The 18,113-nt window shown below is 41.2% G+C and overlaps 2 protein-coding genes across 2 annotated transcripts in view; both read right to left on the bottom strand.

Moving 5' to 3' along the window:
- The window catches only part of spri (Src homology 2 domain-containing protein sprint), a 168,895-nt gene that overhangs the window by 90,019 nt on the left and 60,763 nt on the right, over positions 1-18,113 (bottom strand). The gene's annotated exons all lie outside the window — the stretch shown is intronic.
- The window catches only part of LOC140224137 (uncharacterized), a 31,559-nt gene continuing 26,974 nt past the window's right edge, over positions 13,529-18,113 (bottom strand). Inside the window, exons 2-3 of the mRNA XM_072297539.1 lie at positions 15,659-16,156; positions 13,529-14,951 (exon numbers count right to left, since the gene is read on the bottom strand). Coding sequence (XP_072153640.1) covers positions 14,674-14,951; positions 15,659-16,156 — 776 coding nt within the window. The 3' untranslated portion in view covers positions 13,529-14,673. The remainder of the gene's footprint in view (positions 14,952-15,658; positions 16,157-18,113) is intronic.

The raw sequence follows: 18,113 nt of genomic DNA, 5'->3' as shown, positions 1-18,113 counted from the left end.
ATAGTCTAGTTTTTCATCTGGCAACGTGGAATTTTGGAATAGCACAGATGAGCGGCGGCGGTAAATTCTATGGAACGTTTTCCTAAAGACGAGCGAGAATAAAATCCAGAGGAAACTAGACATAAAATCCATCGAGCAGATGCATGCGCAAAGAGGCAGTTAATAATTTTATTGGACGGTCGCCGTGTCAATAACGCGCTCTACTAAAATTGAAAAGCTGGCGAACGGCACCCTCACAGAATTTTATCAAGTTGAGTTTTTTACGACCTGTGGAATTAACGTCCGACTTAACGATTACCTCTCATTTGATCGGTTATTCCTCACGCCTCGCTCGGAGATTGAGAAATAGAAAAACACTTAAGTAGACGAGCTTACATCCAGTCGTCAAGCGCTTTTTTGGCCACGGCTATAAAACCTCCATTCTCGATCCTTACAAAACACGATGAATCTCATTACATTCGAGATATATCCTTCGAGAGGTAGTCTGAGCTACTGCTCATGCTGAGGATGAACCAGTTATGAAAATTCGTAGGTTGCCAAATGGACTGCATTTTGCAATTTGGAACTATAAATTCTGGCTCTTCTGGAAAAACACTTGTGTGCATAGGGAGACTAGTGGCATATACGTTGTTTTTTAAACCGGGCCAGAATTTATAGTTCCGAATTGCAAAATGTAGTCCAATTATCCTCCGACAAAATATTAATATTACAGAAATGAGATGGATTGTCTCTGTCGAATTTACAGAGAAAACTCCGTTGATTTTCAAATAGAATTACCTTGAAATCTTGAGGGAAAAATACGCAGAAATTTTCCAGAAAATTCAAGTTTTCTCAAAGAAATTTGGCAACTTCCGATCATTCGGAATTTTCCCGGGACACGAAATTTTGAAACAATATTCAATCAAAAGCTGAGCTCGAGTAATCTATGTTGTATTTAAAGGACGGTAAGGCAATTAAATTTGCGAGGTGTTTTTAGTGGTAAATATTTTAGAGTCCATGTCAAAAATTCGCTTGGGAGAAACAAATGAGTGAGCTCGGCTTTTCGGAATAGTAGCTTCGTTCATTCGTTAGTTCGTTAATTAATCTATTTTAGGGCTTTCGGAAGGACATCTCTTTCGGGTAATTTGTCACGACGCGACGCAACGGGTCACAGGATACAGCACGATATGTGCGGATGGATTCGGGTCAGTCGAGAAAAACGCAACTTGACATTCGGGCTTTTTAAGGGATTAAAACTCAGGCAAGTCAGGGTTGAAACCTGTCCTAAATTTAATTTACCGAGCTTAGAAAAGGAAGGTCAAGTTTTGGTCACGCATTCTTGCTCGAACTGAGCTCACAATCAGAGGCATCTTCGTTATTTCTCATGGGCTTTCGAATCAACTGCCTCCGAATCAATTCCTGCGGGCTAAATCTAAAACCTCTGTTTCATTTTTCTCAGAGGATTTTCAAAGCCAGAACATAGGATGAATATCAGAGAGTTGCACGGGTGTATGTAAGCGACCCATTATGGCTTGTGCAGGGTCTAAAAGATATTTTGCCCCAGGACGAACAGGCTAATTATTAGAACTTCATGGCCCTTCGTCGAAAGACCTTAATCGACAACGTTAGCCAAAGGTATCTATAAACATCGATTATTTCATATGCATTCAAAAGAGCGAAACTTAATGTTGCCAATCTGCAGAACAGCTACTGTTCGACATGCCCCATCAAGACTCAATAAAATGGAGGTAAATCCAAAAGTTTTCAATGTTGTCCCCACTAAAGCAAGTTATGAAATAGTTGACGAACATGTAGCATGCAGTTAGCGTGTCACAAGTCAAAGAGATTAAGTGTTTATTGGCTTCCCCCGAAACGAGAACAGCGTATAGAGAGGACAGGGGTGAGCAGCATGAACTTTTTTCGATCTGAAACTTCGAACGCAGTCAAGTGCGAGTTATAGGGTCTGGCAGCATTATTTTGACTGTTTCCGTGACGATAACATATCTTTTCTCTGCATCCGAAGCTCCCACCAAAAACTCGCAGTGCCACATTGGTCGTGAAAAAAACGCTTCCATCCGAGGGACTACCGCGGGTATTTTCAATTAGACTTTTTTTTCACAGATAGTCTGTCGAAAATGTGACAACGCTGCTGGACAACAAACGAGGAAATAAGTCCAGAATAGGACGGGGGGAGGTTTTAAAAAGGTCACAGGGGTGAGGCGAGGTGAGACAGATTTGGGGTCGCGACTGAAGGAGGAGAGGGGGCTCGTCGGAAATTTGGAGAGGGATTAGAACAGGACGAGACAAATTAAATACGCTGGTCCAATTAGCGCCCGAAAGTTCTAAGCTTTCGATTGCATTGTTTCGAGTTTTTCCGACGGCCAAAAGTTTGATTGAATTGGCCGCCGATCAACCAAGTTGGGATCGGCGGCGTCGTTGCCGCATCTTGCACGTAAATTAGTTCTTCCGTCATTGTAACAAAAGTAATTGGTGCCTCGTTACGATCATCTGACAAGTGTCTGTATGCTTGTGATAATGACCGAATTGGTGGAGGGGGACAGAGCGATTGTGAAGAGTTGCAGAGAAGATTTACCACGACGAACTGGCGCCTCCAAGAATCTTGGAAGAGCAATAATAACGCTGCTTGCGAATTTCTTGTATGGATACGGTCCATTCTTGAACTTTAATGGTTATCTCGAAAGCGCGACATCCCCTTCGCGATCCTGCCGAGACTTGGTGAAGTTTTTGCCTCTGAGTGTAGCTACCCTTGGAAGTTTCGGTACTTGTAATTGGACGTACTTGTGTTATGCTATAAGGAACAATGTGTAAACGAGTAAAATCAGAAGAAACCATGTATAGTATGCAAACCCTACACATTATTACTTCTGATTAGTGACGTGACGTGATAATCGATTATCGATATTTCCCCATTTGAATCCGTGGTAAAGAATCGATTATTAAGGTGTTCGCAGCGAACACCCTGTTAATCTATCCTTTTCCATAGGTTTAAAAGCCAGATCAATCGATATATCACAAACAACGCTACGCCACCGCTTCTGATGAAATTCATTTTCACTTAGTTCTTTTTAGCATAAATACGTCCAATCGGCGATTAGATGGATCTAGATATCAATCACCGAAATAAATTTTTCCTAAACTAACAATCGGAGGATTTGAGCCCGTCGCTACGAGGTAAGCAGCTTTCCTTGACCTCTTCTGCATGGCTGCGCGGAAGGAAATACTTTCAACGCCAATATCAAGTACGCCGAGTAGATTTTAGATGTACCGACGAGAGTTTCTTCTCGCGATGAACTTTTCTTGATTTTGACACAATAGTACGGGACTAATACATATTTTTACCGACGTAACGAATATGATCCACACCGGAACCTTTCCTCTTATGATACCTACACCTGAAACATTTTTTTCACAGTAACCTGCTGTGCTGTGACTCTTCAGCACGTACGAAAGTTTTTGACCACAATTTTTCCTTTGAACTCATCCGCAATCTAAATATTCCGTCAGTTTCCCATTTTCCTTGTTACTTTGCCTCGTGAAGAAAAAAAACGTTATTGACTTAAAATTTTTCTGAGTCAATCCTTCGATCCTTTCATGCGATATTTTCGTTAGCTAGTTAAAACGAGGAATCATTAAGGCAGAGGCTAATGTAATTTTGCTTGCCCGTGGCTCTGTAGAGCCTTCGCATTTCGTCGCGCTACGAGATTCATCGGAAGTGAGGTGAGACCAACTGAATCCACTTCCGGCACTAATTGTATTCCAGTAGCACCGATGTACCACAGGTATTCGTCCATTTACATTAACGTAAAATAAAAAAATCGATGTGTACCGAAGCAGACTGCCTCACCCAGAATCGGTTATTTATGATAGTTTGAAACGGAGGAAAACCTGTGTTCACAAATGGTTCAAATCGCCACTCCCTCCATATTGATAGCTCGCAGTCTGAGCTAACCTGACCATCTAATCGTCATTCCGGTTCAGGCATAGCTTCATGGTACACAGAGGTGCGGTAGATGGAACAGCAAAACACCCTGTCCAAAGACTCAGCACTGGGGCAGCAATTTTTAAAATTTCGTTTTTCCATACGGACGCGTTTATAAATTGTGTAACGCTATAGGGTGGAAAAGGGGGAGTGAGCCTGCGTTACGAAGGGGAGGGGGGTTGAAGTCAGTGTTACGTCACCCTCTCCTCGTAAAAAAAACAGTCGAAAGCTTAGAAAAGTCCTGCGGGTCGATTGTTGAATCGTTATCGAATGGACTTGATCGATAAATCCCTATCTTTACAATGCTATTTATCGATTAAGGTCATTCGGTAACGATTCAACAATCGACCTGCTGGCGATTAGTTTTATCCAGCTGTCTTCGACAGTTTGCCATAATTATTGAGATATTTAGGGGAATCCATCTAGCCTTACGTAATTATTAAGGGAGAGTCCGGGATTGCGTTACGTAGCGTTGCACGGGAGGGAGGGGGTCACAAATGCGGAAAAAATTGTTTACGTAATTTATGAAAGCATTCCGATTTAGACAATTTTCAGACTATAGTTTCGCTTAGAAATAACATTGTGGGGGGGGGGGGGGGGGTCTGAGGTAGATGGGTGACTCAGCTGATCAACCAAAGAACGCATGAAATCCTGGCGACTTTTTGTTTGTTAATATGCGTTTGTGCAGCTCTGCCTTAGTCAAAGCCATCCCTGTTCTCGGTGTTATATCCGAGCGTTCTCGATGCTACATCATGTTAAACATTTAATGAAACAATCAACCCTTAATCCGCGAAGACGCACCCCTAGATTAACACCTTCTCGCGGCGCCGTTCGCGTGCAGCCACCCCGCGGAATTCGGGCCGTAAATCAGGGCCTATTCATTACGCCGCGCCACCTCAAACGAGGTTACAGATTCAAAGGGTGGGCGGCTATCCATTCTTCCCAGCGCCAATCCTTCATTTTATCTTGAGCCTCTCCACCTTCATTCGCTGCGTCGCACAGTGGATCGAGTCAATCGAAGAGGTCGGACGTTAAATGTTTTACTAAAACTATAAATTTTTATGTTTATATCGTCACAATTAAAATTGTAAAAGGAGCCTCTAGAAGAAAATTTCATGAGGAAACCAATGGAAACACTTTTAGAACTTCAAAGTTTTGTACAAACGAAGTTTAGGCTTTTAAAGTTTCCAAATTTTGTCCGATTTCTCTTATTGACTCTATCCAGTGTGCGTCGAGGTGGCCGGTCCTGCACTTGGGGAAAAAAAAGTTTTGGAATTCGGACCAAGAAGAATTTATCTTGCATGGGCCTGTTGCAAACTTTTGCTAGAGCAGAAGGAAGAGTTGTCCTTCATAAAAAATGGCTCAAACATTACGATGAGCGCATTAGCAAAGCCCGAAACGCACTCCTAACTACACAATCTGCGTAAGAAATTTGCGTTTTTTTTTAAACTTCCAGCTTCAGAAACGATACTAAATAACGGATGGACATTTCGTTAGAGGAGTCGTTCCATCCAACCCTTGCACACGAGGCTACAGAACATTCAACATGGCTGACGCTTCCACAAATCTTGAGGAGGCACCAAGATGGTCTTCATCAACGCAAGGAAAACGTAAATATAAACAAGATGGAGAAATGGTGGTGGGTCCACGCCATTTCGCGGGGAAAACGAAGCCAAGAAATTCCAAAAATTTGTCAATTTGGAGTCAAAAACTTTTGGAATTTCTTGGTTCCGTTTTCCTCGCGAAATGGTGTGGGCCCATCACCGTTCCTCTACCTTGTTACAATGTTACATGCAACAGTTCGGACCATTTTTTTTCCTTTTTCTTTTTTTTTTTGTAAATATAAAAATCCGGTCTAGTCACGTGTGTTTTGGTGAGATTGCGTCTCACATGTTGAATATTGCGTAGCATCCTAGTACACAAAGGTTGGATGGAACGACCCCTCTTACGAAACGTTCACCTGTGCCGTAGTATCGTTATTGAAGCGAGACCCTTAGAAAAACGCATAATCCTTGCGCAGATTGTAAAGTTAGGGATGCAAGCATTTCAGACATTCCCGACCCACTCACCGTGATTTTTGAATCTTATCGATAAAAAATAATTATTCTTTTTGCAGTAACTGAAGTTTGCAACAGTCCTAGAGGGGGGGGGGGGGGTTGGAGGGATGTTAGTCGTATTATCCAGCCTGTTGGAGGTCAGGCTTGGACGCTGCGCGATAAAATACGTGCGGGGGATGATGGAATACGCGACGAAGTAATTCTATTAGCGCACCAGAAACCACAGGCTAGAGTTTGGACCCGAGCCACGTGGTAATGAACTAATCACCCCTTCATCCTCCAGCCCCTCGGTTGATCTTCCTCCACCCATTCACCTCCTCCTGAACCTGGCATTGATAGATCAGGCCAAAGAGTCATCTTCTGGGATTGTTGCGGGAAATTGGATGGGTGCCATTTCAATTTATTGTTACGGAAAAAGAGTGCCCTCTAAAATGAAACTGTTAAAGAGAATCCAAAAATTACCGAAGAAACAAAAAAATAAGGCCTAGAAAATGGACGAGCAGAAAAATAATCGAAGGGTAAAAAAATCACGATGTGAAAAAAGTTTAATGTAATTCTCTCGAACAGCTACAGTACGTTCCGTAATGAAGAATGGCCAACTAGAAAGTCATGGAAGATATGCTGCCATGCTTTTGAGGAAAGTGATGACGAAATTAAAGATATAGGGGCTTAATTGCATTGCAACCTTGCAAAGTTTCCAAGATAAATCATTTTTTCGCCCATTAAATGCACACAAATACGTTTTGTTAGAAAGTCCAGAGAATTTCGTTAAATCACGAAAAAAATTCAACACTATTTTCAGAGCTTCGCAACCTTATGAGTGAATGGAAAAATTATCACGTTTTTTAAATGGGGATAACCCGAACACCCCCGCTCCTTGATTGTGACACATCAAATTATGGCGTAGCGTGTGTTTTCTTTTGCTCATCTCAGTACAGTGCAAACCTACAAATATATATTTTCTCAAATGCTTTTCGACCATTGGGATCTTGCACAATCCGACTACGTTCCTGTGATCCACGGCGTCCATAAGTTATCGGCCGGCCGGAAGTTCCATTTGGCAAAGGTCGATGGTCGAAAATGCACGGACAAAGGTCCTACGAGGGGAAGACAGCTTCAACTTTAAGATAGAGTGGAGCTCCCTCCTTTCTCCTTCCTCTCGCTTCACGCCTCTCAATTTGTTATTTTTTCGTTGACCGGGTCCGACACCGACATGTCGCCAAATTGTTCAAAGGAAATGACAAAACGGCGACACTTGAGCTGCTACGAGGGCCCTACGTTGGTTAGTCCTTCATTTGAAAAACTGAGAAATTCCGAAAACTTACAACACGATAGTGAAAAAACTTAAGACGAACTCAGGATTCTTAAAAAATGAAACTGGCTGTGTTCGTGAATACCCGTGGCGTTGCATACTTTGCGATATATTGATTGATCTGCCATTTGGATCATAATGGAGCAGGTTCGATAAACGGGCCGTTCGCAACGAACATCTTAATAATCGATCCTTTACACAGAATCAATCGGGAGATATCGATTGTCGATCATTTACGCCTCGCAGCTGGTAAATACGCCCACGGAAGAGAAACGTGAGCTTCCGAGTTTCATTTTCACGGAGAAAAAAACCTCGTGCGTGGGACCCGAAGTTTAGGTCATATGGATCTCTGAAGTTTTCGGATTGAGCATCTGAGCACTTTAGGTCTAGCTGTCGAGGTTCGGATCACACATCTGAAACTCCAGCTCTTACATCTGAAGTACTTCAGATGTGAGAACCGAAGTACTTCAGATGTAAGAACTGAAGTTGCAGATGTGTGATCCAAACCTCAGCAGCTGGACCTAAAGTGTTCAGATGCTCAATCCGAAAACTTCAGAGATCCATATGACCTAAACTTCGGGTCCCACGCACGAAGTTTTTTTCTCCAAGTACAAAGCTCCTCTTTAAGGCTCTGCCGACACGCAGAAAACTCGTGAAAACACAAGTAAATGGTCAGTACTGCCGTGCTAAGGAAGAACGCCGTATGAGCCTTCAGGCGTTGCCAAATTTCTTTTGGCAAATCACTAATTTTCAGGAAAATTTTTGAATAGTTTTCCGCCGATTTCTCAGATAATAATGTTTGTAATTCAATCTAAAGTGTCTGAAAATTTTAAGGGAAAACATTCATAACTTTCCTCACAAATGAACATTTTATCGAAGGAAATTTGGCAACTCTCGAATGTTCATACCGTCATACGGCATTTTTCCTTAGCACGGCGGAGTACTATGAGGAGACGATACCTACCAATAGGCTGTTGTATTTGTTTCTTTCTCTTTTTTCTTGAATTCATCTCCTGTTTTTCATTATTTTACAGGAGAAAAAATTATATTGAGTCGCAGCCTACTTTTTTGGTCACATGACTTTAGAGCCTTCTGATTGGCGGTCCAAAACATGTTTCCCCACTGATCAGATAGCAAAACAAATAAACCGTTATTTTTTCAGACGATGTGGCTCGAATGGAGGGAGGTTTCACTTAATTTAGCCGAAGTCCGATATCCCCGCAGACCACGTACCACATTCTCGAGACGCCTTTATTGGGTCGACCTGAGAGGAGAAAAAAGGAACAAAACGGTGTTTGTGACCAAACTTTACGGATGACAAAGGTTTTTGTTGCTCGAAGTTGCTCTGGGGATCTTCTGACAACATTTTTTACTGATAAAAACAGGACATGAAAAGGGAGTAGGAAAGCTTACAAAGTGTTCTGATACGTGAGAACAAAATGACGTGTGACTAAAAGCTCTTGTTTTACACGCGATAGCAAATAAGAGGAAAAGTATCAAAATAGGTCATCTCTAATGTGGGTTTCAAAAAAACAACCGTTAAATGTTCTACCGTGGTCTGCGGTAAATTAATGGGGGGGGGGGGAGAAGTGTGATTGCATGGTGGTTCCCCCCCCCGTTCAAGTGAATCATTCTCGGATAAAATGGGAAAGTGTACTTGCCAAAATAGAGAAATTTACTTGGTTCAAACTGCATATAGTTTTCTCACCTGTAACAGAAAAAAATTCAGAGCGGTTAATTTTGGTCGGAAAAATTTCTCCTTGTTTGCTACAAATAACAATAAAATAACAAACGCAAAAGATCAAAAGTGTCGATGGACGAAAATTCTATTTAGAATGCAGAATCCACCGCGATGCGAAAGTATTACCTCCTATACTTTTGTCCCTCATTGTGAGCCATCGAAAGAGATTTTTATGGAATGAATATTCTATACGCAATCAATCTACTTTTCGCCGTAGATTGAGAACAAAAAAGCGTTTTGGCAGAATTCGATACTAAAGTTTTTGTTTTAGCTTACTAATTCAAGAAAAAAAGAGAAAAAACCTTTACTACATTCAAAATTGTACGGCGCGGATTTCTGCGACGAACCGATTAAATTGAACGGTAAATGCCACACTTTGAATAAAATTCTGACTTAAATGAATAGTCTTTGACCAAAATTTTTTGAAAATAGACTATACTGAAATGTGCTCGCAATCGATCTCCTTCTTCGCCTTAAAATGGGACGAGTAGGTTTGGGCAAGGCCGATTTCGTGACACATGCATGGAACTCTGCCGAATTCAAAATTAAAAGATTCCGCAGAGAGTTACAGTAAAGTTTTCTGCGGATTCTGAGGAGGTAGGTAGGAGGTTATAACACTGACGGATGGGCAGGAAATGAAACACGAACTTCCCACTATCTCACACCCTCTTAATTGGCACTTATTAACACCGGAAAGGGAACTTAGAAATACCTCCGAAAGATTCAAGCAAAGCCGTGTATATAATTAGAAATTGTGGGGTTATTTCACGGCTCAATCGATAGAGCTGTTCTCTTGACGCGTTTTAAACTGAACGAGCAATTGGAAACATAAAACGGGATACTTAAAAAATTCGGTTGGGAAGATCTTGAATTTTGAATGCGTCTATCTTGATTGGTGAAAATCCATTTACCAACTGCCAAGTGATGCAAGGCTTTGATTATTTAACGTGATTACGCGGGAATTTTTGGAAAATGGATTTTGGACTTGGACGGGATAAGAGGCATCGACATGTTTATAGAAAAACTTCACCCGAGGCTAGTGAACTAGATTGATGGATTACAAAAGTTAATCAGTATTTCTTCAACGACAATTTTGGAATACATTTTTTTTTGTTTACTAGTAAAATAGGTGACTACAGATAAGTATTAATCCTAATCATCTTAACTTAGAATATTTACAATATATTAGAAGGTGGGTCGGAGGACCTACCCTAGCTATTTACAAAATATATGGTTACTATATACTATGATTAATTTAAAGACACTGGGCAAAATCGGATTCTTTGCGACAAAGAGATCCGTGCCTATAGCACTTTCCATTGCGCAAAAGAAAATCCTCATTACTTCAAAGAACTCATTACGCTAAGCAAAATTATGGTTACCAAAATAAGAGTTGATTTGATCCCCTTGCCAAATTTCCCTGTATGAGACATTCATTTTGGAGGGAATTCATTAATATTTTTCCTTAAAATGTTCAAATACTGTAGATTGAATTGCGAATGAAAAATAGGGAGAGAAACATATGCAAATTCTCCTGAAAATTCGTATTTAATCGAAGGAAATTGTCGAGGCCTGAAGGCTCATACGGCATTATTGCCCACACTGAGAAAAAATTATGGTTACAATTACCATATTAGTGGTGTTCAATATGGACTCTTAATTAGTAGTTGCCATAACCAATAATACAGATATTTTTACCATTAAATGGTAATTTTACTACTGCACACTTGTAAAATTACGATTGCTCCAGTAAAAATATCACTATTATTGGTTATGGCCACTACTGATTAAGAGTGCATACTGCACACCACTTATATGGTAATTATCCATAAAACCATGGCTTTTTCTCAGTGCAGCATGGCAGAGTGCGCAACTGCCTCTTGAACAGAGAATTCAGACAAAGGTCCTTTCTTAAGAAAAGAGAAAAAATGTGAGGAGAGCTAAATTACAGAAGTGAATAGAGAGGCATGCTCTACCGGCATTTTAGGAGGCGAAGTTGTGAGGAGTAAGAGCACTTACTTTCGCATCGCGTAACGAGCACGAGCGTCTGATAAACACAATGACAATAATTGACAGTAAAAAGATTTCAAGAAGGAAGCGCGATAGGAGGGGTGGGTGATTACGTGCAGTAAGCACTCGTTCCCCCTTCTATTTCAATTTTTATCGACTTTCGTTGCGAGCTCTCACTTTCCTGGATTGGAATGAGCTTGGGAGAGGAAAACCCTGGAGCCGCTCGGAAAGCGGCTAATACCGGGATTGCATGAGGGAGAGAGCAGAGGGCTTAATGGGCGATGATGGAATGGAGCAAGTTCAAATTGTTCTTTTCTCCGCTAGGGGCGTTAGTACTGCACAGCACTGCTAAAGCGAATTTTATTTAAGGTGATTCGATGGTCGCCATATATTAAGTCAGAACCACATGCGATATATCGCATCGCTTGATTCCATTTTTTCAGTTACTTGTCATTTTTCTCGAATTTTGAGACCGCAATTCGGTTGTCAGGAGACTAAAGACTTCACGTACCAATTTTGACAAACAACGAAATTTCGATACTGACATCGAAACTGCACTCGAATGCGATATTTTTCCCCCCAAAAAACCACGCCTTTATTACGTGAAATTTGATTGTCAAAATTGGTAAGTGAATTCTTTAGTATCCTCACAACAGAATTGCGATCTCAAAATTCAACAAAAATGACGAGTAACTGAAAAAATGGAATCAAATTATGATATATCGCATTTCGCTCTGACACTAAATAAAGCGTCTATCGAGTTACCTTAAAGTTCCTAACCTCTTTGGGAGGCTCTATCCCGGTTTGTCTCATCAATCACCAACACTAGTGGACACCGTTGGGACCAGATTCGACCAATCAGATCCGTTGGTTTTTGATACCTAAGTACCTTTTTTAGAACCACCTCGTGAGATGGTACCAAAATCACGCACCAACGTGGCGATTTGTTAGCCACCGAATCGGAAGCTCCGAACTCAAATAGAATGGCAGCTCGGAGGCTCGGACACAAAAGTAGTACCGAACCTCTAAATAAAATTCGCTTCTAGTGCTGCTAGACTCTGCAGCAGCAAATTCGATGGAAATCAGTGACACTTTATTTCTCGATTCAGACAAGGCGTCATAGCATAGGAAAAAATGGAGGTGTGCGCATTCTGCGAATCTTAGATTTTTTCGATAACGTGGGTCGGTATGCGAACGGTTTTTATCATTGGCTTTCTTGGAAGTGGTGTCGCTCATGGAAAAATTCATACTATAGAGAGTTCTTTGAAATTGTATTTCGAGCTCTTCTATGAAAAAATGGACTTCATGGTCCGTTTTTCGTATTTAGAATTTCGGATTTTGCTGGAATATCGACGTCATATTGTAGAGACTTACTCCATTGGGTAAAAAATCCTCGAGATGCGCCCAGCTCCTTTTTTTTCTCTATGATGTCATAGACTGCCGTACCATTATAGAGAGCAGTGTGTACATCAATTGAACTTATTTATGCTAAAAGGAACTAAGTTGCATGTAAATCCTATGCACATAGTTCCTTTTAGCAAAAATACGTCCAATTTCCAAATTCCGCAAACGAGATACGTGGTTTCCGACTTACACCGTCGATAACTCTCTCCTTCCCCTCTTCCCTTTCATCACCTTTCTATCTCCCCGCGAGGAGATATTTTTAATAGAGGGTGTAAAACAGTGATTAAGTGACACTGTGTATAAAACTGAATAAAAACGAAAATCAATGGAACTTTTAAGCACTTTACCTTAACCTCTAAAGTTACAACGACATTGCGGTACATTCATGAACCTTAAAAATCCGCAGATGTTACAAATTTGTTCCTCTCTTTAGTATCGTTCATTTTTTCCGCTCTCTTCCGCCTTCTTGTTTTAGTTCCGGTCGCAGTGCGGCTCAGACTTTACGAGCATGTTGTTCGGTCGAGAAAATCTGTTGTCATTTAATTGGGGAAAAGGGAAGTTTCAAGACGAATCATTCGGTGAAATGTTTGTTTATTCCATGAAAAAGGCAACATTGAAAGCAGCGGATACTCGCAACTTTCAGGACGCGGAGTTTCATTTCGCTTTCGGAATGGTTTGCATTGTCCAGAACTGCCCATAAAATATCACCAATTCATACGGTCGGCTTTTTTTACGACCCTACGTTTTTCGCACACCTGCGCATCTGCGAAAAAAATACGGCAAGTCTCAGGCCTAATATACAATCTCAACGCTCTGCGGAGTGGATTAGAGTAGATACGAGCTCGGTCATGCTTTCAGCAGACTGCGTGGAACGAGACAATTTGTAAAATATAGGGAATTCGTTAAAAAGGCAACAAGAAAAAATTAAGATCTTAACCAAGTAAAAATTTGACAACCAGCAATTAGTTTTTATTCTCATTATAAAACACAAATTTTAATCTCGAAGTACCACTCTCAATAACAAAAGTAAAGAATTTTCACACTTCTTACACGGAAAGGAGAGGAGATGGGAATACTCGCCGTTGCGAACTCTCTTGGATCCGTCGATGCCTCCTGAAATTCAGCAATATTCCCAAAATTCCTGTCACTTCCCTGGTTATATGTATGCTGAATTGACCGGCAGTTCTTCAACATCACCAAATGATGCCTCACTGCGCAGTGCCCATGTGTCTACACTGCACTGTGTTTTTCTTGACCAGTCCTTGAAAGTCCTGAATCCTAGAATCCTAGAAAAAAGTTCGTGATTACGTTTGCCATGATTTTCTGACTCATATCTACTTCTCTCAATTTACGCAGATCGCACTTGACTGAAAGAGTTAAAAAGCCTTTACGGTTCTCTAATCTTGCAAAAAAACTGCGCGGTGTATGCTAAGTTTCCAAGACTTTCCAGAGAGAAAAAAAAGGAAAAATTACAGGCGTCTGAAATTCTCCGAATCTCATTTATACTACTGCACGGACTGAGCACGCAAGAATATCCTCTGTTTCGAAATTGAACGATTAATGTAAGAGTTACAACAGAATAATCTGATCTACTAAAATACATGTGTTCGATAGATGTGAGAAACCGCTTCCTTACATCACATGGTGTAAAACTGGTCCTCTTTTAAGTCTACTTTTCTCTTACTCCCCGCTTTAGATACAAATTATGAAAAACTCTGTGAACTCAGATTAGTTCAACTTTCAGTAAGCAGGGTGTCTAGTTTTTTTTTTTTTTTTTTTTTTTTTTCATTTTAGAAAAACCTGTTGAAATCTTGATTTTTCCTGATTTTTGACCGCTAAATCCTGATTTCATATTTTTTCCAAATCCTTATTTTTTGCGGAGGCGAATGTGACTTCACAAAAATAGTTAGATAAGAAAATCCGATCGGACGGCCGACTTTTCTCAAATCCTGATTTTACGACCGATTTTTCCTAAAATCCTGACAAAATCGGGATTAAATCCTGATAGAATCGGGAATATCTGGAAAATCCTGGGGCCAGACATTCTGTAAGAGAAATGTTCTTGTGCAAATCCTCTATGATGAGTCTGGTTCAGCGATTCCAGCCACGAAACAGTGGAAGTCCCTTGGTTTTTCTTGCCCTTGCAACCCTATTTGATGGCCATCTTACTTTAGGGTGTGTAAATCGGTTTGGGGATTGAATCACCCTCCGAGCTGGAAACGGTCCGGCCGAGGCTAGTGGTACGGTCGTAGCGTAAAGATTTCAACGTGATCGCAGGTCTCAGATTGAGAACGCACCACTCCAAGTGTTCGACGCGGAACGGTTTGCAAATGATAACGGCCAAAAACACCGGATTCCGCACCTTAACAGTGCAGGTCCATTCCTTTCGGTTTGTGCTTCGTCTCTTGATCAGCCGGCATTCAGGGTCCGTCAGCTCTCGGCAAGGACCTGCTCTCAAAACAGACGCAGTGTGAGTCAGTGGCGGTGAGGTGCAGTGCTCCCATTCCATGCCCGTCTAAAATTCCGGAATACGGAATTTTTTTGTTCCCATTTCTCCCACTCTATGACTGTCGAAAGTTCCGGGATTCCTTTTGGATTTTTTCAGAAGTTCCGAGAAAGTTCCGGAAAATTCAAAAGATCCGGAACATTTTGGAAATATCACAAGTTCCGGGAAAAATTCAGGGAAATCTCAAAAGATCCGGAATTCGGAACTAGTTCCGGGAAATGGAAGCACTGATGAGGTGTGTACAGAATGCCCCAGGTCCAACCAGGGGAATTTCCGGTAAGATAAGTTACGATTAGGTTAGATTAAATTAGGTGAATATTTTCATTTGTGAAAGTACGGCGTTATAAACGGTTCTTGTAAGAACAGCTTAATAGGTCGTATTTATGCTAAGAGGGACTATGTTGCATACGGACCCTATGCACTTAGTTTCTTTTAGCACGTCCAGCACAGAGTGGCCCAGGGCTGAATTTTAAAAATTTTAAGGGGCGTTTCTTGGGTTGTCAAAATACAACCCTTTCGCCTTTCGTTCTTTGAACATAGATACAAAAATTAGACGAAATGAGTGTACGATGGTGGCAACAAAACTCTGCGTTTTTTGGGTTCTGGGTCTCTTTTCAACTTAAGCCATTAGGAACTCAGCATGACGTACCTCCAAGCCTTTTTTCCTGAACGAGGTCATAGTACGCTGTATAGGCGCCGGCGCATGCACGTGTAGCTTCCTGAAATCCTCGAGAATTGGGATCTTCACGGCGGGAAGGATCAAGAAGCACTTTGCAAGGGTCAGCGTCTTTGTTTTGGATGAGGAAGGCCAAATGGGCGTCGCGATTCACGTCGAGAAAAGTCGGCGAGGCCCTCGCAGAGTCAGCTGTCGATTCGATTCTACTGCTTGATGTCAATGCGGTGTAAGCTCTGGATCCGACCGGGAAAGACGCCGATTGCTGGAAGCGTCTGTTGTCGTTGACAGGAGGGCGCGCCGGGAAAGTCGCCGATGGCTGTAGGCGTCTGTCACTAGGAAGTTGGGCCGGGAGAGTGCCCTGTGGCTGTTGGCGTCTGCCGCTGTTACCAGAGGGCTGCCAGTCCCGATAGCCTGCAGTCCCAGAACGTAGAGGAGCTGGTCTAGGTGGCTGAAGAAAAGAGAATACCAAAACTAGAGCGAAAAGCCTTCATTCTTTCACGTATGCTACACAGATATCCGGGTGGCGAGAATAGTTGCATCCGGACGTTGTGCAGTGTGAAGGATTGAGCTCATTATACTGCCGCGCTAAGGAAGAACGCCGTATGAACATTTGAGAGTTGCCACATTCACCCGGATAGAACATGTATTCTTGAGAAAAGTTATGCATAGTTTTCCTTGTTTTGTTTGACAGAATTCTCCGACAAGTTTAGACACGTAGACACAATTTTCCGAGTTTTGTGTTTTATCGAGAGAAATACGGCAAAGTCCGAGGACTCGTACGACGTTGACACACGGTAGGAACTTTTACTTTCGGAGCTCAACCTCTCTACCACTTAACTCTTATTTTTTTTTTCTTTCTTTCTTTTTTTTTGCAGGTTTAATGGCTTATACCTCTTCTCAGAGGTCTACTACAGCCAACTATAAACAGAGATTTAATGTCCTTGAACAACAGGGGGCTAGGGACATCCGTGCTCCGGCTTTCAAATTTTCAGGGATTAAGGGCGAGTAGTTTCTGTTCCTGCAGATTCACTCGTCAGTGCCGTGAAAATTTGACGCCTCCACCGGGATTCGAACCCCAGACCTATTAGTCTAGAGACAGACGCGCTGACAGCTATAGGCCAACCTGGCCGGCAACCCTTAAATCAAAACCTTCGTAAACTGTTCAGCAATCCGTTCAGAATTCGAACGCTTTGCTGTTGGCTTGGTACACTGATTGACCTGAACCTTGGTACCCAAAAATAAAATATGATCACTCTTACTATTAAAGTATGTTCGGGGCGTCTCAACTTCATTTACCGGTGTCGTCGTAGATTATAGGCACGGTAAAAAAAAAACCAGTTTGAGTTTTAGATAAGGTGAATAGATGTTCGGAAATGCGACGCCATGAGATAGCTGGTGCTTTGGATTGATATTAACAGTAAACGCGTTTTTACATCCACCCTCAAAACGCAGATTAATCTCTAATTGTGAGAGTGAAGGCTCAGTATCAGAGTGAAGTGATATTCTTCCCCAGAATTAAATGATTTTACGTCTAAATCAGCAGGTGAATGGTGATTGGTGGTTGTAAGGTCCAAAAACTTGTACATCGATTTGCTAGGATGTAGATTTCTTTTCACATTTTTTGGGTATCATAGGATGACACTTAATATTATTCCTCGGATTATTAAATTATTTATTTCCATCATGAAAATAATATTTTGGAAAATCCTCAAACATTTACACTCATATATCAGGAAATAAAAAATAAGCTTTAACATAAATTTTGAAACTTTAATAGGGGAACATTTTTTCCTACATTCATGATCGATATTTAATACTCATAAATATTCGTTTGTGAAGTTGGGTGAACGGCAAGAAACAAATTAGACAAAAATAATTGATTATAACAATCCATGATTACGTTTTTCCGAATAACTCACTCTTTTCTTCAAAAATACGATGTGAGTAAAACATTTGATAGGAGTTACATGCGAGCGATCTGATTTACGTATATATAACCAACTTGTAAAGCCAAAATAAATCCATCAGTACACTAAAAAGCTGAACAAACTTGCAATTGCTATATTTTCTGATTACAGTAGATTAGACTTACCCTCATCGTATGAGAACAACTCAGAATTACGAAGGTAAGGATCAACCGTTGGAAATACATGCTTTTCTCAAGATTGACGGGAACAATTTGGTAAAGAACAATATAGGTCAATAACTATACTTTAATCTGAGAGAGACATTTCGAAATTTCTAAAACTCGGACTTAGAGTGGTGTGAAGCGACGTGACGATGGAAAACAAGAATGAAACTGACTGACTTTGCCGCGGGTTCAGCAGGTTAAAAAACGAGAATCAATCTCAGTGCCGTCAGCTTCAAGAGAGGGAGTAGTGCACATGTTTCCACCATCACGCATGAGAACAACGTAAGAGAAAAAAAT

This window comes from Bemisia tabaci, chromosome 3 (genome assembly GCF_918797505.1).
Source record: "Bemisia tabaci chromosome 3, PGI_BMITA_v3".
In the NCBI taxonomy this organism is placed as follows: domain Eukaryota; kingdom Metazoa; phylum Arthropoda; class Insecta; order Hemiptera; family Aleyrodidae; genus Bemisia; species Bemisia tabaci.
This window is presented reverse-complemented; position numbering and strand designations above follow the sequence as displayed.